At 55.8% G+C, this 20,567-nt stretch overlaps 1 protein-coding gene across 3 annotated transcripts in view; it reads left to right on the top strand.

The window, feature by feature from the left end:
* The window catches only part of LOC139250562 (retinoic acid receptor RXR-alpha), a 235,323-nt gene that overhangs the window by 198,801 nt on the left and 15,955 nt on the right, over nucleotides 1-20,567 (top strand). For 2 of the 3 annotated variants that reach the window (XM_070872952.1, XM_070872954.1), the window contains 4 exons: nucleotides 4,664-4,814; nucleotides 5,763-5,963; nucleotides 19,103-19,272; nucleotides 20,261-20,390. In XM_070872952.1, the coding sequence (XP_070729053.1) occupies nucleotides 4,664-4,814; nucleotides 5,763-5,963; nucleotides 19,103-19,272; nucleotides 20,261-20,390 (652 nt within the window). The remainder of the gene's footprint in view (nucleotides 1-4,663; nucleotides 4,815-5,762; nucleotides 5,964-19,102; nucleotides 19,273-20,260; nucleotides 20,391-20,567) is intronic. The other variant, XM_070872953.1, reaches the window with a different exon arrangement.

Genomic DNA, 20,567 nt, shown 5'->3' with positions numbered 1-20,567 from the left:
CTTTTCCCATTGGTGGAAGGGTCGAGGATCAGAGGACACAGATTTAAGGCGATTGGCAGAAGAACCAAAGACGACATGAGGGAAAATGTTTTTACGTAGCGAGTGGTTCGGTTCTGGGATACACGGCCTGAGAGGGAGGTGGAGGCAGACTCAATCGTGGCTTTCAAAAGGGAATTGGATCAGTATCTGAAGGAAAAGAAATTGCAGGGCTCTGGGGAAAGGGCGGGGGAGGGGGACTGGCTGAGGGGCTTTTGCAGAGAGCCGGCACTGGCTCGACGGGCCGAATGGCCTTCTGTGCTGTAATGAAGCTATGATTTGTATGATTCTATTTATACTAGATAGTACTCCAGGGACAGGGGGCAATATAATCCAGTGATGTCCACACTCTGGGGTATTGTGTAATATTGAGGTTCTATATCCACCCGAGTGATCGCGGGGTAACATCGGTGAGGGAGTGTGCAGACCCTCGGTAATAAGGAACTTACCGCCTCTGCAGCTGAGTGTTGGTTAGGTGACAGTGGAACCAGGTGAGGGTATCAGAGAACAATAGACATTTACAGCACGGAAGGAGGCCATTCGGCCCATCGTGTCCGCGCCGGCCGACCAAGAGCTACCCAGCCTAATCCCACTTTCCAGCTCTCGGTCCGTAGCCCTGCAGGTTACGGCACTTTAACTGCACATCCAAGTACTTTTTAAATGTGTTGAGGGTTTCTGCCTCTACCACCCTTTCAGGCCGTGAGTTCCAGACCCCCACCACCCTCTGGGTGAAGACATTTCCCCTCAAATCCCCTCTAAACCTCCTACCAACTGCTTTAAATCTATGCCCCCTGGTTGTTGACCTCTCTGCTAAGGGAAATAGGTCCATCCTATCCACTCTATCCAGGCCCCTCATAATTTTATACACCTCAATTAAATCTCCCCTCGGCCTTTTCTTTTCCAAGGAAACCAACTCCAGCAACCAATGTTTCCTCATAGCTAAAGTTTTCCAGTCCTGGCAACATCCTTGTAAATCTCCTCTGCACCCTCTCCAGTGCAATCACATCTTTCCTGTAATGTGGTGACCAGAACTGCACGCAGTACTCCAGCTGTGGCCTAACCAGTGTTTTATACAGTTCAAGCATAACCTCCCTGATCTTGTATTCTATGCCTCGGCTAATATAGACAAGTATTCCGTATGCCTTCTTAACCACCTTATCGACCTGGCCTGCCACCTTCAGGGATCTGTGGACCTGCACTCCCAGGTCCCTCTGTTCCTTCACACCTCTTCGTATCCTCCCATTCAATGTGTAGTCACCTGCCTTGTTGCCCCTCCCCAAATGTATTACCTCACACTTTTACAGATTGAATTCCATTTGCCACTTTTCTGCCCAAATGACCAGCCCATCGATATCTTTCTGCAGTCTGAAGCTTTCCACCTCACTGTCAACCACACCGCCAATTTTTGTATCACCTGCAAATTTCTTAATCACGCCTCTCACATTTAAGTCTAAATCATTAATATATACTACAAAAAGCAAGGGTCACTGAGTACTGAGCCCAGTGGAACCCCACTGGAAACAACCTTCCAGTTACAAAAGCTCCCCTCAACCATTACTCTTTGCTTCCTGTCTCTGAGTCAATTTTGGATCCAATTTGCCCCTCTCCCATGGTCTTTTACTTTTTGGATCAGCCTGCCCTGTGGGAGCTTGCCAGAAGCCTTGCTGACAGGGTAGTCTGACTGAGCTGGGTCACAGGTGACAGGAGTTAGAGCAGGAAGGCATGGTCGATTGTGTCAGAATCTGCAGAGAGAATGAGGAGGGGACTTGTACCGTGGTCACAGGCACAGACAATGTCCTGTGAGACTTTGGTTCGGGGTGTTTCTGTGCTGCTGTAGGGCCGGAAATCTGATGGGAGCGATTCAGACATGGTGCGGGGGGAAAGATTGGCACAGATGTCAGAGACAATAACAAGTTGAAGGAGTTTGGAGAGGAATTAGATACAGAGTAAAGAAAGCTCTACACTGTCCCATCAAACACTCCCAGGGCAGGTACAGGAGGTTAGATACAGAGTAAAGCTCCCTCTACATGTCCCATCAAACACTCCCAGGGCAGGTACAGGGGGTTAGATATAGAGTAAAACTCCCTCTACACTGTCCCATCAAACACTCCCAGGGCAGGTACAGGATGATGCGTGGAGTGGGACATTGCGAGACCCAGTGAGATACTGAAACAATTGAGCTGCGAAGTTTCCTTTGTAGAGAGCTGATATTCTGTGAATTGGTGACGGAATGTCCCCTGGTTCAAGCTCGGGGTGTTTGTATCCCACGTAGGCTGGAATGCACCGCGTTGCTGAGCTGCCGCAATGAACTGTTTGTTCGGGGAATGTGAATGAATTGTAACAGCTTCTGAAGTGCTTATTGTGTACAGGGGCTTAGTGTAGGAACAGCATTGTGTAATGGGCCCCTGGGGAGTGGCAGGCTGCCCTCTGACACTGCAGCCAGTGATCCCCAAGACTCGCTGTGTTGTGACGATGAGAGGGCTGAGCTGGGCATTTTCCTGGGGTTTCTCCAATGCTGTTGGGTAAATTTCCCCCCAGGGTCTCTGTCACACTGGGGCATGGGGCCCGGGGACCCCTCACACTGGGACACGGGGCCCGGGGACCCCTCACACTGGGGCACGGGGCCCGGGGACCCCTCACACTGGGGCACGGGGCCTGGGGACCCCTCACACTGGCGCACAGGGCCCGGGGACCCCTCACACTGGGGCACGGGGCCCAGGGAACCCTCACACTGGGGCACGGGGCCCAGGGAACCCTCACACTGGGGCACGGGGCCCAGGGAACCCTCACACTGGGGCACGGGGCCCAGGGAACCCTCACACTGGGGCACGGGGCCCAGGGAACCCTCACACTGGGGCATGGGGCCCGGGGACCCCTCACACTGGGGCATGGGGCCCGGGGACCCCTCACACTGGGGCACGGGGCCCGGTGACCCCCCCCCCCCGCACACAGTGGGGTAAAGTTCCTGAGGAAACTATCTTCCTGCCAGTACCTCACCTAAACAGTCACTCCACCTGTGTGAGCTTAGGACAATTCTGCCTTGGGCCTGATGTGGTGGCCATGGACAGCGATCAGGAGCTGGGAGGCTGGCTGATTTCCCCGCACCGAACCACCCCTCTACACCGGGCACTGTGACCCTACCCCCCTCTACACCGGGCACTGTGACCCTACCCTCCTCTACACCGGGCACTGTGACCCTACCCCCCTCTACACCGGGCACTGTGACCCTACCCCCCTCTACACCGGGCACTGTGACCCTACCCCCCTCTACACCAGGCACTATGACCCTACCACCCCTCTACACCGGGCACTGTGACCCTATCACCCCTCTACACCGGGCACTGTGACCCTACCCCCCTCTACACCAGGCACTGTGACCCTACCCCCCTCTACACCGAGCACTGTGACCCTACCCCCCTCTACACCGGGCACTGTGACCCTACCCCCCTCTACACCGGGCACTGTGACCCTACCCCCCTCTACACCGGGCACTGTGACCCTACCCCCCTCTACACCGAGCACTGTGACCCTACCACCATGTCATCATCTAACCCCACACAAAGCACAGAATGTGGGCCGAGCCCCATGCCCCAGTGTGAGGAGTCCCTGGGCCCCAGTGTGAGGGGTCCCCCGGGCCCCATGCCCCAGTGTGAGGGGTTCCTGGGCCCCAGTGTGAGGGGTCCCTGGGCCCCATGCCCCAGTGTGAGGGGTCCCTGGGCCCCGTGCCCCAGCGTGAGGAGTCCCTGGGCCCCGTGCCCCAGCGTGAGGAGTCCCTGTTCCCCGTGCCCCAGTATGAGGGGTCACAGGCTGACAGCACCCTCCCTGCCCACTGTTAACCCTCTGTGCTGTGATGCTTATTGACTCTTTATTGGCTGGTTTCCATGTTTCACTTTGACAGAGTGTGAAAGGGGGCGAGGGGAGGGGGTGTGAGAGGGACGAGTGGCAGGAAGGGGAGGGGGTGTGAGGGGGCCGAGGGGAGGGGGAAATGGTGTGAGAGGGGGCGAGGGAAGGAGGTGTGAGTAGGGGAGGGGAGGTGCGAGGGGAGGGGATGTGAGAGGGGGTGAGGGGTGAGTGGTGGGGAGGGGAAGGTGTCTGAGGGGGGGGAGGTGTCTGGGGGGGAGGGGGAGGTGACTGAGGGGGGTATCTCGGGGGGGGGGGAGGTGTCTGCAGAGGGGTGGGAGGTGTCTGGGGGGGGAGGTGTCTGGGGGGGAGGTGTCTGGGGGGAGGGGGAGGTGACTGAGGGGGGTATCTCGGGGGGGGGGAGGTGTCTGCAGAGGGGTGGGAGGTGTCTGGGGGGAGGTGTCTGGGGGGAGGGGGAGGTGACTGAGGGGGGGGGGGTGGAGGTGTCTGGGGGGGGAGGGGTCTGGGAGGGGGAGGTGTCTGGGAGGGGGAGGTGTCTGGGGGGGGGGAGGTGTCTGGAGGGGGGGGGGTGGAGGTGTCTGGGGGGGAGGGGGAGGTGTCTGGGGGGGAGGAGGAGGTGTCTGGGGGAGGGGGTGTCTGGGGGGGGTGGTGTCTGGTGGGGGAGGAGGTGTCTGGGGGAGGGGGTGTCTGGGGGTGAGTATGGGGAGGGGAGGGAGCAGCGCGGGTCGCGATATGATTTCTGACGTTACCCGTTGTGGTGTTACAGATGAACTCGCCCATGAACTCAGTCAGCAGCACGGAGGATGTAAAACCACCTTTGGGAATGAATGGTGTGCTTAAACTGTCGCCGCACTCCTCAAACTGCTCGCTCTCACTCACCAAACACATCTGCGCCATTTGTGGGGACAGGTCTTCAGGTACGTGCGTGTCTGCTCATCCCTCTCATCGCTCACTCCGCTCATCCTCACCCTGCCCAGGATGGGCTGCACCCCAGGGCGGGGCAGTGTACCCCCAGGGAGGGGCAGTGTACCCCCAGGGAGGGGCCGTGTACCCCCAGGGAGGGGCGAGTGTACCCTCGGGGAGGGGCAGTGTACCCCCGGGGAGGGGCAGTGTACCACCAGGGAGGGGCAGTGTACCCTCGGGGAGGGGCAGTGTACCCCCGGGGAGGGGCAGTGTACCCCCAGGGAGGGGCAAGAGGCAGTGTACCCTCGGGGAGGGGCAGTGTACTCTCGGGGAGTGGCAGTGTACCCTCGGGGAGGGGCAGTGTACCCCCGGGGAGGGGCAGTGTACTCTCGGGGAGGGGCAGTGTACTCTCGGGGAGGGGCAGTGTACCCCCGGGGAGGGGCAGTGTACCCTCGGGGAGGGGCGAGTGTACCCTCGGGGAGGGGCGAGACAGTGACCCCCTTTTCCCATTCAGTCCCCTCTCTGGGTAAAGACGGAGTTCGCGGGGAGAGGGGGTTCACTGGGAGAGGGGGTTCATGGGGAGAGGGGGATCGGGGAGAGGGGGTTTGTGGGGAGACGGTTTGCTGGGAGAGGGGTTCACTGGGAGAGGGGTTCACTGGGAGAGGGGGTTCATGGGGAGAGGGGAAGAGGGCGGAGAGAGGGATCATGGGGAGAGGGGGATTAGGGAGAGGGGGTTCATGGGGGAAGGGGGTTCACGGGGAAAGGGGGATCGGGGAGAGGGGGTTCACTGGGAGGGGGGGAGAGGGGAGGGAGAGAGGGGATTCATGGGGAGAGGGGGATAGGAGGGAGATGGGTTCATGGGGAGAGGGGGTTCACGGGGTGTAAGCTATGATGCGGATGTTCACATTGTGCAAACAGCCAGCTGCAGGATGAACAATGTCACAATCTTTCCCTCACTCCAGGCAAACATTACGGCGTTTACAGCTGTGAGGGTTGCAAAGGGTTCTTCAAGCGCACGGTGCGCAAAGACCTTACCTACACTTGCCGTGACTGCAAGGACTGTACCATCGACAAGCGACAGCGCAACCGCTGTCAGTACTGCCGTTACCAGAAGTGCCTCGCCATGGGGATGAAGCGGGAAGGTATGGGCGCAGACTTCAGAGGTGTGTCTAGTTAGGCTAAGGGACGAGTGCTGGGCTGGCTTGCGGAGGCAATGGGTGACATGCAGCTTATTACACAATAATCCACACTGAGATCACACAGGCCGCTCCACAGTGCAGCGTTTCGATTGGTTTAATTCACGTCCCTTCGCTTCGCTCCACATTCACAGCGTGTCGGGGAGGTGGGAGGGGATTTAACGTACCGAGAAAGGACAGACCAGGACAGCTCGATACCCACTGCTACCTCAACCAATGGGACCCAGAGGCCCACACAGTGAGGGCCAATCGCTACGTGGGTCGGGGGCTGAGATTACAGCTCGGATCCATCTCGTCCAGCCGGGGTCACTGGGCAGGGATCAGGAGCAGGAACCCTGGCTGATTTCCCCTCTCTCTAAACCAGGGGTCACTGGGCAGTGATCAGGAGCAGGAACCCTGGCTGATTTCCCCTCTCTCTCTAACCCAGGGGTCACTGGGCAGTGATCAGGAGCAGGAACCCTGGCTGATTTCCCCTCTCTCTAACCCAGGGGTCACTGGGCAGTGATCAGGAGCAGGAACCCTGGCTGATTTCCCCTCTCTCTAACCCAGGGGTCACTGGGCAGTGATCAGGAGCAGGAACCCTGGCTGATTTCCCCTCTCTCTAACCCAGGGGTCACTGGGCAGTGATCAGGAGCAGGAACCCTGGCTGATTTCCCCTCTCTCTAACCCAGGGGTCACTGGGCAGTGATCAGGAGCAGGAACCCTGGCTGATTTCCCCTCTCTCTAACCCAGGGTGCTGAGGCCAGCGATACCACTGCTAACACTGTCCTGACTGAGATCAGTGGCATAGTCTGGGGATGGGACCTTGCTGCTCCCCGGGGCTCAGTCCCACACCTGGCCCCGCTCCCCGGGGCTCAGTCCCACACCGGGCCCCCCTCCCCCTCCCCGGGGCTCAGCCACACACCGGGCCCTCCTCCCCCTCCCACTCCCCGGGGCTCAGTCCCACACTGAATGAGAACATAAGAAATAGGAGCAGGAGTAGGCCATTTTTGCCCCTCAAGCCTACCCTGCATTCAATGAGATCATGGCTGATATTCCTCAACTCCACGCCATTGAGGCATTTACCCATTCAGTCATTTGCTGCTTTTAAAATTAAGATTTTTTTCTTGATAACTTCTGCTTCTGGTGTTAAAGGAGACGCCTGGCCTGGGCCTGTCCAGTCTGACGGTCAGTTCTTGACCCCCCAGCTCTGTCCCTCTGTCCTTGACCCCCCAGCTCTGTCCCTCTGTCCTTGACCCCCAGTTCCACCCAATGGGAAAGTCCCAAGTAATTCACTATGGGAACACAGCCTGTTAATGGAGCCATGCTCTTAGTTACCATGGGTGCATTGCCATTGCACCTGATCGCTACGTGATGTCCTGTTCCACTTGGGGCAGTGTGCCCCCCAGTCAGGGAGAACCCCACCCCCAGTAATGTCCCGATAACCGGCCTTCAATCAGTGCGGAAGTGATCCACAATTCATAAATCAAATTCCTCAAAACTGGCAGCAATGAAATGTTGCTGAACAGTGCAGGAGGTGTTGAGGTAATCGGTGGGTGGGGGGGTTGAGAGTCGCATGGGCGCTCTTCCAGTGTTCCCGGGGTGGGTCAGACAGTGAAGACTTTGGGTAATGGAGCTGCTGTCCCCATCGCTGATGTACAGGCGGACTCCGGTAACATTAATGGAGGTGTCAGTGTGAACGGTGAACACTGACACTGTGTAATTATAATCCATTCCGCATCTCTTTCTGTCAATTCAACGTATTAATTTTTAAAGCGAGTGTCTGGATAAGCTGATGTAACGATTGATTGTAACATGCTGACAGTGGGGAAGAGAGGCTGAGCATGCGTTGCAGGGGCGGAGAAATCTCAGGATGTGTTCCTGCCCAGCGCAGCTGGTCATGTGCAGCTCGACAGGTGACTGTAGGGCGAGGGCTTCAGTGTGGGCCGGCACACCCTCCCAGAACACTGCCAGCACAACGCCATTGGATGACTGGGCAACAAGCTGCTGCTGCAGTGGCAACTGGTGAATATTCTGGGGTAAAGGGGGGGAGAGGAGGGGGAAGGTAGAGGGGAGGGATGGGGAGGGGGGAGGGGAATGGGAAGGTGGAGGGGAATTGGAAGGGGGAGGAGGGGGAGGGAAGAGGTGGGGGGAGGGATGGGACGTGGGAAGGTAGAGGGGAGGGATGGGGAGGTGGAAGGGAGGGATGGGGAGGTGGAGGGGCGGGAGGAGAGGGAGGGAAGGGGAGGGGGGTGAAGTACCTGTGGATCCCATCCCCCTGGGGCTGGGGGTTGGGGGAGAGTTGTGTGATCTGTGTCACCGGGACACGACCAGGGTGAGGGGCGATGCAGAGACTGAAAGCCGATTGGTTGCTGGGAGAGGGTCCGGGGGTCCCAGAGATCGACTGCAACTTGTCAAGCCCGTGTGCAACGGGCAAAAACCCTCTGAATGTTTTAATTGAGATTAATTTCCAAAACGGATTAATTAAGGAGCCAAATAAAAGGCGTATCCTGATCGAATCGTGACACGCCTCGGGAAGTCCGTCCACGGGTCTTCAGGATAACAATTAGCAGATGTTATTTCGATAATAAAACCCAATGCTTGCTGGCATTGGGCCAGACTGTGGGCCCGGGAAAGGGTCACGGGGGGCAGTGGTGGTGTGGGGCGGTGCGGGGTGCAAAGGGGGCGGTGTGGGAGCTGCAGGGGGGTATTGTCGGGTGGTGGGGAAGGGGCAGTGAGCTTGCTGGGACCAGGTGAGTGAGTGCAGGCGGACAGTGCCTGGGCCCAGAGCAGCTTCCTGTGTAACGCTGTGCTGTGTAATACTGCCTGTGTAACGCTGTCTGTGTAACGCTGTGCCTGTGCCTGTGCAACACTGTGTTGTGCCTGTGTAATGCTGTGCCTGGCCTGTGTAAGACTGTGCTGTGTAACACTGCCTGTGTAACGCTGTGCTGTGTAACACTGCTTGTGTAACGCTGTGCCTGTGCCTGTGTAAGACTGTGTTGTGCCTGTGTAATGCTGTGCATGTGCCTGTGTAATGCTGTGCCTGTGCCTGTGTAAGACTGTGCTGTGTAACACTGCCTGTGTAACACTGTGCTGTGCCTGTGTAATGCTGTGCCTGTGCCTGTGTAAGACTGTGCTGTGTAACACTGCCTGTGTAACACTGTGCTGTGCCTGTGTAATGCTGTGCCTGTGCCTGTGTAACACTGTGCTGTGTAACACTGCCTGTGTAACGCTGTGCCTGTGCCTGTGTAACACTGCCTGTGTAACACTGCCTGTGTAATGCTGTGCCTGTGCCTGTGTAACACTGCCTGTGTAACACTGCCTGTGTAATGCTGTGCCTGTGTAACACTGCCTGTGTAATGCTGTGCCTGTGCCTGTGTAACACTGCCTGTGTAATGCTGTGCCTGTGTAACACTGCCTGTGTAATGCTGTGCCTGTGCCTGTGTAACACTGCCTGTGTAATGCTGTGCCTGTGTAACACTGCCTGTGTAATGCTGTGCCTGTGCCTGTGTAACACTGCCTGTGTAACACTGCCTGTGTAATGCTGTGCCTGTGTAACACTGCCTGTGTAATGCTGTGCCTGTGCCTGTGTAACACTGCCTGTGTAACACTGCCTGTGTAATGCTGTGCTGTGCCAACCAGCAGGTACCAGCCTTGGGAGGTAAGCAAGGAGTGGAGTGCAGAGAGAGTGGGCTGTAATGTGAGAGTGTGATTGGTGCGGCCTCTGATTGTGCCTTGTACAGCAAGCAGCCAGTTTCTGCAATCAGCTCTCGCTTCGTCACTTCCTGCAGAATGATTTATTTCGGATTGCAGTGACTGAAGTCATTAAAAGTAGCAGTGATTTAATGTACAGTAAGATCCAATTTTAAATCAGTTCCTCTGTTCTTTTCTGTGGGTGGCAGCTTGGCCGGGAAACTGGGAAAACTGCCGCTCTTCCGCCAATAGTATCGGAGCAACTTTAATATCCGTCCAAGTTACAGGAACCGGTCGAGGGGTCACAGATTAACGTCTCTCCTGGAGACTGTGACCTCGGACTTGAGCCGGAGATAAATATAGGCCCCATAAATTCATGGATAAATATTGGCCTCAGGCCACCAGAGAGAACTCCCCTGCTCTTCTTCGAAATAAAATCGTCAGTTCCACCTGAGAGAGCAGCAGGATTTCGGTTTAATGCCTCATCCGAAAGAGGGCCCCTCCGACAGTGCGGGGCTCCCTCAGTACTGCCCCTCCGACAGTGCGGGGCTCCCTCAGTACTGCCCCTCCGACAGTGCGGGGCTCCCTCAGTACTGCCCCTCCGACAGTGCGGGTCTCCCTCAGTACTGCCCCTCCGACAGTGCAGCACTCCCTCAGTACTGCCACTCCGACAGTGCGGGGCTCCCTCAGTACTGCCCCTCCGACAGCGTGGGGCTCCCTCAGTACTGCCCCTCCTACAGTGCAGCGCTCCCTCAGTACTGCACCTCCGACAGTGCGGGGCTCCCTCAGTACTGCCCCTCCTACAGTGCAGCGCTCCCTCAGTACTGCACCTCCGACAGTGCGGGGCTCCATCAGTACTGCCCCTCCGACAGTGCGGGGCTCCCTCAGTACTGCCCCTCCGACAGTGCGGCGCTCCCTCAGTACTGCCCCTCCGACAGTGCGGCTCTCCCTCAGTACTGCCCCTCCTACAGTGCGGTGCTCCCTCAGTACTGCCCCTCCGACAGTTCGGCACTCGCTCAGTACTGCCCCTCCGACAGTGCGGCGCTCCCTCAGTACTGCCCCTCCGACAGTGCGGCACTCCCTCAGTACTGCCCCTCCGACAGTGTGGCACTCCCTCAGTACTGCACTGGGAGTGTCAGCCTGGATTTATGTTCTCAAGTCCCTGAAGGAGGACTTGAACCCACAACCTCCTGACTCCGAGGTGAGTGTGCTGCCCACTGAGCCACGGCTGAAACTAAAGTTGAAATGGAGAAATTTGCAAGTCAAGGGGAAAGAGCGGGGGAAGTGGGACTAATTTTTCAAAGAGCTGGCACAAACATGATGGGCCGAAAGGTGTCCTTCTGTGCTGCAATGATTCTCTGATTTCAGGCTGCGTACCTCAAACTTTTTTCTGTTCAGACAACCATAGCGTGACTGGATCGCAGTTTGTGGTTTGCTAAGTTGGGAAAGGATGTATTGTCTTTCACTCGAAACAGAATTCAAGATAGATTCAGTATCAAGAAGCTGAAGTCCATGTGTATTACCGGGAGAGTTTATTCAGCAAAAGAGAAATCAGCAAACACCACAAACTGTCAGTACAGGTGGGGAAGGGGAAGGTGTGACGGTCCTTCAATAATGAAATAGACAAGTTCCTGCATCTGAAAAAATCCGTGGTTATAAACAGTACATAACTGAGGGAGTGCTGCACTGTCGGAGGGGCAGTACTGAGGGAGTGCTGCACTGTCGGAGGGGCAGTACTGAGGGAGTGCCGCACTGTCGGAGGAGCAGTACTGAGGTAGCCCCGCACTGTCGGAAGGGCAGCACTGAGGGAGTGCCGCACTGTCGGAGGGGCGGTACTGAGGGAGCCCCGCACTGTCAGAGGGGCAGTGCTGAGGGAATGCCGCACTGTCGGAGGGGCAGTACTGAGGGAGCCCCGCACTGTCGGAGGGGCAGTACTGAGGGAGCGCCGCACTGTCGGAGGGGCAGTACTGAGGGAGTGCCGCACTGTCTAAGGGGCAGTACTGAGGCAACGCCGCACTGTCGGAGGGGCAGTTCTGAGATGCTGTCTTTCGGATATGATGTTAAACCGAGGCCCCGTCTGGTCTCTCAGGTGGATGTACAGGATCCCACGGCACTATTTTGAAGAAGAGCACGGGAGTTATCCCCAGTGTCCTGGGGCCAATATTTATCCCTCAATCAAACATGACAAAACAGATTATCTGGTCATTATCACATTGCTGTGTGTGGGAGCTTGCTATGCCCAAATTGGCTGCTGTGTTTCACACATTACAATCGTGACTACACTTCAAAAGTACTTCATTGGCTGTAAAGCAGTTTGAGACACCCGGAAGGTCATGAAAGGCACTATATAAAACCAAATCTGTTTCTTTTATCCAATTCCATTTTGAAAGTTACCCTTTCGAATTTAGAATTCTCATGCTTGTGTTCCAATCCCTTCGTGGCCCTCGCCACTCCTTATTCTGTAAACTCCTCCAGCCCCAGAACCAATGTTGCCTTTAAGCTGTGTGGTGCTCTATGCTCCTGGGGTTCCGCCCAGCCGCTTAGTCGGCTTTTAAATCGGAAAGGCCTCCGACCTCTCAGGATCCCTGCGCTCCTCCAATTCTGGGCTCTTGCCCAACCCCGATTTCCATCGGTCCACCATCGGCGGCCTGGGCCCCGAGCTCTGGAATTCCCTCCCTAAACCTCTCCCTTCCTTTAAGATGCTGCTCGAAGGCTCCCTCTGTGGCCAAGCTCCCTCTCGAAGGCACTGACCTTCACCGTGCTCCAGTCACACAGGCTGCTGATCAATGCTCTCTGGTACCTCTGGGATTAAAGAATGAGGATTGGGTTTGGAATAGGGCTATTAACGGATAGTTAGGGTAATTCCACCGGTAAAGATAGAGAGATGGAAGAAATATTAAACAATTATTTTGCTTCAGTATTTACCAGGGAGATAGAACAGGTGGACATGACATTGTTTGGTGAGCTTAGTAATGAGATACAAGCTCCTCGCTGGAGTGGAATTAAACTACAGAACCAGTGGGAAGCTGTTTAACCTTCGCCGTCTCCAGGCCAGGTCCAAGACCACCCCAACCTCTGTCGTCGAGCTACAGTACGCGGACAACGCCTGCGTCTGCGCACACACACAGGCTGAACTCCAGGACATAGTCGACGTATTTACTGATGCGTACAAAAGCATGGGCCTTACACCAAACATTAGTAAGACAAAGGTCCTCCACCAGCCTATACTCGCTGCACAGCATTACCCCCCAGTCATCAAGATCCATGGTGGGGCCCTGGACAATGTGGACCACTTCCTCTATCTCGGGAGCCTCCTATCAACAAGAGCACGCATTCATGACGAGATCCAACACCGCCTCCAGTGCGCCAGTGCAGCCTTCGGCCACCTGAGGAAAAGAGTGTTTGAAGACCAGGCCCTCAAATCCACCACCAAGCTCATGGTCTACAGGGCTGTAGTGATACCCGCCCTCCTGTACGGATCAGAGACATGGACCGTGTACAGTAGTCATCTCAAGTTGTTGGAGAAATACCACCAACGATGTCTCCACAAGATCCTGCAAATCCCCTGGGAGGACAAATGCACCAATGTTAGTGTCCTCGACCAGGCCAACATCCCCAGCATTGAAGCACTGACCACACTCGATCAGCTCCGCTGGGCAGGCCACATTGTTCGCATGTCAGACACGAGACTCCCAAAGCAACGCTCTACTCGGAGCTCCTTCACGGCAAACGAGCCAAAGGTGGGCAGAGGAAACGTTACAAGGACACCCTCAAAGCCTCCCTGATAAAGTGCAACATCCCCACTGACACCTGGGGGTCCCTGGGCATAGACTGCCCTAAGTGGAGGAAGAACATCTCGTCGCCGAGAGCATACAGAAACCAAGTGCAGGCAGCGGAAAGAGCGTGCAACAAACCAGGCTCCCCGCCCCTTCCCTCAACGACACTCTGTCCCACCTGTGACAGGGACTGTGGTTCTCATATTGCACTGTTCAGCCACCTAAGGACTCGTGTTAAGAGTGGAAGCAAGTCTTCCTCGATTCCGAGGGATTGCCTATGGTGATGATGAAGTACATTTAAAATAAAAAAGAGAGATAGATTAAAGAAACTAATCAAACTCAAAGAGGATAAAACCTCTGGTCCGGATGGATTGTATCCACGCATTTTAAAATAATCTAGAGAAGAGATAGCAGAGGCATTACTGCACACATTTAATAATTCGTTAGAAAAAGGTGTAGTGCTAGCGGACTGGCAGGTAGTTACCGAAATCTATATTTAAGAAGGTGGATCGAACATGTCCAGGGAATTATAGACCAGTCAGTTTAACATCAGCGGGAGGAAAAATAATGGAATCGCTACTAAAGGAAAATATAGAAGAACATCTAGAAACCAAAAATGTAATAATGGATAGTCAGCATAGATTTCAAAAAAGAAAAGTCATGCTTGACCCAGCTCATTGAATGTTTGGAAGATGTAACAGAGAGAGTCGACAAGGGTGATGCAGTAGATGTAATTTATCTAGATTTTTAAAAGGCCTTCGATAAGGTATCCCACAATAGACTGATGGATAAGGTTGGAGAGTACGGAGTTAGGGGACAAGTAGCAGAATGGATAGCTAGCTGGCTTCAAAAAAGCAGAGAGGAGGGTAAAGGGTTGCAAGTGGTGTTCCAGAAGGATTAGTGCGGGGACCGCTGCTGTTCACAATTTATATTAACGATTTAATATAACCAAAAACACAATTTCTAAATTTGCAGATGACACCAAACTTTGGGTGGGCGGGTGGGTGGGGGGGGGGCGGGGGCGGAGATAGTCACTACCGAGGAGGACTGCGACAAATTAGAGGAGGACATTAATAAATTTACAGAATGGGCATAGAATTGGCAAATGAAGTTCAACACAGATAAATATGAGGTATTACATTGTGGTAGGAGGAATAGAGAAGTCACTATTTCTGGGAGGGTGCAAATCTGGGTGGGGTAGAGGAACAAAGGGATCTCGGATACAAATACACAAATCACTAAAAGTACCGACACAGGTTAGCAAGGCCGTAAAAAACATTTCTTGAAGTACAGAAAGGAGAAGTAGGGAAGTTATGCTCAACCTGTATCGAACCTTGCATTGTCGGAGGGGCAGTACTGAGGGAGCGTCGTTGTCTCATTCGAAAGATGGCCCCTCCAACAGTGCGGCGCTCCCTCAGTACTGCCCCTCCGACAGTGCAGCACTTCCTCAGTACTGCCCCTCCGACAGTGCGGCGCTCCCTCAGTACTGCCCCACCGACAGTGCTGCGTTCACTCAGTACTGCCCCTCCGACAGTGCGGCGCTCGCTCAGTACTGCCCCTCCGACAGTGCAGTACTCCCTCAGTACTGCCCCTCCGACAGTGCGGCGCTCCCTCAGTACTGCCCCTCCGACAGTGCAGCGCTCCCTCAGTATTGCCCCTCCAACAGTGCAGCGCTCCCTCAGTACTGGCCCTCCGACAGTGCGGCGTTCCCTCAGTACTGCCCTCCAACAGTGCAGCACTCCCTCAGTACTGCCCCTCCGACAGTGCGGCGCTCCCTCAGTACTGCCCCTCCGACAGTGCTGCACTCCCTCAGTACTGCCCCTCCGACAGTGCAGCGCTCCCTCAGTACTGCCCCTCCGACAGTGCAGCGCTCCCTCAGTACTGACCCTCCGACAGTGCAGCACTCCCTCAGTACTCCCCCTCCGACAGTGTAGCACTCCCTCAGTACTGCCCCTCCGACAGTGCAGCACTCCCTCAGTACTCCCCCTCCGACAGTGCGGCACTCCCTCAGTACTGCCCCTCCGACAGTGCAGCACTCCCTCAGTACTGCCCCTCCGACAGTGCAGCACTCCCTCAGTACTGCCCCTCCGACAGTGCAGCACTCCCTCAGTACTGCCAGAGTATTGGCCTGAGGGCGGAGGCGCACGAGTGTGACCTGTGATCTCACTCTTCACAGTGGGTTATATTTAAAGTGAGGTGGCAGCTTGCTGTGCATCAGAGTAATTTGTGTATGGTCACTCTGGCCGTGCGCATTTTCTGGGAACACATTCAGCCGCAGCTAAGATACATCAGTGCTGTTAGTGTTCACATACCCGTGCCTGCTAATTCTGGAAATACATTTGGTAGATTTCCTAGAAACCAGAACAGACGTCAATCCTGACACCGACGTGACCCTCAGTAACTCATTTAGTGCATATGTTTAGTAATAGTGTACTTGGAGCCTTGCCAAGGCTGTCCGGTTCAGCACAGTGTGACAGTGGGAGATTAACAACTTCCCCAGGGCCCCTTGAACTTCTAGACATTGTCCTGTGCTGTGTATAACACTGGGGGTACAGGTCTGTCACTGTATAACACTGGGGTACAGTACTGGGGGTACAGGTCTGTCACTGTATAACACCGGGGTACAGTACTGGTGGGTACAGGTCTGTCACTATATAACACTGGGGGACAGAACTGGTGGGTACAGGTCTGTCACTGTATAACACTGGGGTACAGTACTGGTGGGTACAGGTCTGTCACTGTATAACACTGGGGTACAGTACTGGTGGGTACAGGTCTGTCACTGTATAACACTAGGGTACAGTTATGGGGGGTACAGGTCTGTCACTGTATAACACTGGGGTACAGTACTGGTGGGTACAGGTCTGTCACTGTATAACACTGGGGTACAGTACTGGTGGTACAGGTCTGTCACTGAATAACACTAGGGTACAGTACTGGTGGGTACAGGTCTGTCACTGTATAACACTGTGGTACCGTACTGGTGGGTACAGGTCTGTCACTGTATAACACTGGGGTACAGTAGTGGTGGGTACAGGTCTGTCACTGTATAACACTGGGGTACGGTACTGGTGGGTACAGGTCTGTCACTGTATAACACTGGGGTACAGTACTGGTGGGTCCAGGTCTGTCCCTGTATAACACTAGGGTACAGTACTGGTGGGTACAGGTCTGTCAATGTATAACACTGGGGTACAGTACTGGTGGGTACGGGTCTGTCACTGTATAACACTGGGGTACAGTACTGGTGGGTACAGGTCTGTCACTGTATAACACTAGGGTACAGTACTGGTGGGTACAGGTCTGTCACTGTATAACACTAGGGTACAGTACTGGTGGGTACAGGTCTGTCATTGTATAACAATGGGGTACAGTACTGGTGGGTACAGGTCTGTCACTGTATAACACTGGGGTACAGTACTGGTGGGTACAGGTCTGTCCCTGTATAACACTAGGGTACAGTACTGGTGGGTACAGGTCTGTCACTGTATAACACTGGGGTACAGTACTGGTGGGTACAGGTCTGTCACTGTATAACACTGGGGTAGAGTACTGGTGGGTACAGGTCTGTCACTGTATAACACTAGGGTACAGTACTGGTGGGTACAGGTCTGTCACTGTATAACACTGGGGTACAGTACTGGTGGGTACAGGTCTGTCACTGTATAACACTGGTGTACAGTACTGGTGGGTACAGGTCTGTCACTGTATAACACTGGGGTACAGTACTGGTGGGTACAGGTCTGTCACTGTATAACACTGGGGTACAGTACTGGTGGGTACAGGTCTGTCACTGTATAACACTGGGGTACAGTACTGGTGGGTACAGGTCTGTCACTGTATAACACTGGGGTACAGTACTGGTGGGTACAGGTCTGTCACTGTATAACACTGGGGTACAGTACTGGTGGGTACAGGTCTGTCACTGTATAACACTGGGGTACAGTACTGGTGGGTACAGGTCTGTCACTGTATAACACTGGGGTACAGTACTGGTGGGTACAGGTCTGTCACTGTATAACACTGGGGTACAGTACTGGTGGGTACAGGTCTGTCACTGTATAACACTGGGGTACAGTACTGGTGTGTACAGGTCTGTCACTATAACACTGGGGTACAGTACTGGTGGGTACAGGTCTGTCACTGTATAACACTGGGGTACAGTACTGGTGGGTACAGGTCTGTCACTGTATAACACTGGGGTACAGTACTGGTGCGGCTACCTTGCTATTTTCTGTATTCAATGCCTGTATTTATCAAGCCAAGGATGATGTTTATGCTTTTTATGCTTTTTAAACAGCTTTGTCGACTTGTGAGATTTGTGTGTGTGAATCCCCAGATGGCTCTGTACCTGCAGCCCCATTAACATCAAATTGTTTACTTGAATGGCTGTGTGTTTTGCAGAGATTAGAATTGTAATTTTCTGATAACAGAGCTTGTTGCTGCTGCCCCTTCGTGCATTGTGTGCCGACGACAATGTGGGCCCCGCCCTGTCTCTGGCCCCGCCCTGTCCCAGTGGCCCCGCCCCCGTCCTGTCACTGGCCACACCCTGTCCCTGGCCCCGCCCTGTCACTGTGGCCTCGCCCTGTCCCTGGCCCTGCCCTGCCGTTGGCCCCGCCCTGTCACTGTGGCCTCGCCCTGTCCCTGGCCCTGCCCTGCCGTTGGCCCCGCCCTGTCACTGTGGCCCCGCCCTGTCACTGTGGCCCCGCCCTGTCCCTGTCCCCGCCCTGTCACTGTGGCCCCGCCCTGTCCCTGTCCCCGCCCTGTCACTGTGGCCTCGCCCCCGCCCTGTTACTATGGCCCCGCCCTGTCCCTGTCCCTGCCCTGCCGTTGGCCCCGCCCTGTCCCTGTGGCCCCGCCCTGTCCCTGGCCCCGCCCTGTCACGGTGGTCCCGCCCACGCCCTGTCACTGGCCCCGCCCTGTCCCTGCCCCCGCCCTGCCACTGTGACTCCGCTCTGTCACTGTGGCCACGCCCTGTCCCTGGCCCAGCCCTGTCACTGTGGCCCTGCCCTGGCCCTGCTCTGTCCCTGTGGCCCCGCCCTGTCACTGTGGCCCCGCCCTGTCCCTGGCCCCGCCCTGTCGCTGGCCCGGCCCCGCCCTGTTGCTGGCCCCGCCCTGTCACTGTGGCCCCGCCCTGTCACTGTGGCCCTGCCCTGGCCCCGCTCTGTCCCTGTGGCCCCGCCCTGTCACTGTGGCCCTGCCCTGGCCCCGCTCTGTCCCTGTGGCCCCGCCCTGTCCCTGGCCCCACCCTGTCCCTGTGGCCCCGCCCTGTCCCTGGCCCCACCCTGTCCCCGTGGCCACGCCCTGCCCCGGTTCTGACCTGAGCTGGAGTAGCGGGGCGTGGGGCGGGGGCAATACAACTGGCTGATCCTGCCCTGGGTCAGCGAGGCGATAACCAGCCCCAGCTTCTGTCCATGGCCATGAGCCGAGGGGATGGTGCCTCCGTGGCAGAATATGCTCACCCCAGGTTGACCAGCAACAAGGTACCACGGTCACGGGGAGAACGGGCAGTGCTTTACAGTGAAGCCGGCTGCAGCCCGGGGCACGGCACGGGGCGGGGCGGGCGGATTGCGTATGGAGTGCTGGGATGTGATTGCTGTGTGTGAGTTGTTTTCCAGTGGGAGCAGGCCCTCAACAGTTCTCCCCTTCCGCCTGCAGCTGTCCAGGAGGAGAGGCAGCGGGGAAAGGACAGGAATGAGAACGAGGTGGAGTCCACGAGCAGTGCCAATGAGGACATGCCGGTGGAGAAGATTGTGGAGGCGGAGCTGGCCGTCGAGCCCAAGACTGAGACTTACATCGACACCAACCTCGGCATGGGCAACAGCTCGGTGAGCACTCTCAGGGCAGGGCAGGGCAGGGCAGGGCACTGCCCGGAAATAAGTCCCAGTGCACCCCACTGCCAACAGTGCAGCACTCTGTCCGACAGGGTCAGTACTGAGGGAGCGCCGCACTGTCGGAGGGGCAGTACTGAGCGAGTGCCGAACTGTCGGAGGGGCAGTACTGAGGGAGCGCCGCACTGTCGGAGGGGCAGTACTGAGGGAGCGCCGCACTGTCGGAGGGGCAGTACTGAGGGAGTGCCGCACTGTCGGAGGGGCAGTACTGAGGGAGCGCCGCACTGTCGGAGGGGCAGTACTGAGGGAGCGCCGCACTGTCGGAGGGGCAGTACTCTGCTCTTTCGGGTGGATGCAAAACATTCCATGGAAAAAGTATCCTGGGGCCAATATTTATCCCTCAACCAACATTACCAAAAGTGATTATATGATCTGTATCGCATTGCTGTTGGGAGCTTGCTGTGCACACATAGGCTGCTGCGCTCTCCACATTACAGCAGTGAGCGAGCCTTGAGGTGTTCTAATTGATAAAGGGATTCAATCGGGGTAGAGAGAGAAAATATTTCCTGGGGTGGGGGGAGTCCAGAACAAGGGGCAGAACCTTAAAATTAGAGCCAGGCCGTTCCGGGGTGATGTCAGGAAACACTTCTTCACACAAAGGGCAGTAGGAATCGGGAACTTTCCCCCAAAAGCTGTGGATTCTGGGAGCCAATTGGAGCTTTCACAACTGAGTTCGATGGATTGTTGTTGGGAAAGGGTATTAAGGGTTACGGAACCTAAATGGAATTAAGTTGCAGATTCGCTACGATCTGATGGAATGGTGGAACAGGTGGGGCTGAATAGCCGATGTTGTGAACAGGCACTATAGAAATGCCAGTGTTTCCTTTGACGGAGCTTTTATTGTGTCCTCTCTCTCGGGCTCTGCCGATGCTGGAATTGCTGCCACAGTGCTCGTTTTGTAATCTTCCTCTTCCTCCCTCCACAGCCCAACGACCCAGTCACCAACATCTGCCAAGCCGCCGATAAGCAGCTCTTCACACTGGTCGAGTGGGCCAAGCGTATCCCACACTTCTCGGAGCTCCCATTGGATGACCAGGTGATCCTCTTGAGGGCAGGTAACTGACTTTTATTCTATTGGTCCGTTATCCCATTGGTGCACAATTCACCCACCCTGTTACCCCATTGGGTGCCTAGCCCATGCCCTGTTACCCCATTGGGTGCCTAGCCCATGCCCTTTTATCCCCCTGGGTGCCTAGCCCATTGCCCCATTGGATGCCCAGCCCGTGCCCTGT

This window comes from Pristiophorus japonicus, unplaced genomic scaffold, assembly GCF_044704955.1.
Source record: "Pristiophorus japonicus isolate sPriJap1 unplaced genomic scaffold, sPriJap1.hap1 HAP1_SCAFFOLD_390, whole genome shotgun sequence".
NCBI classification, from domain to species: domain Eukaryota; kingdom Metazoa; phylum Chordata; class Chondrichthyes; family Pristiophoridae; genus Pristiophorus; species Pristiophorus japonicus.
This window is presented reverse-complemented; position numbering and strand designations above follow the sequence as displayed.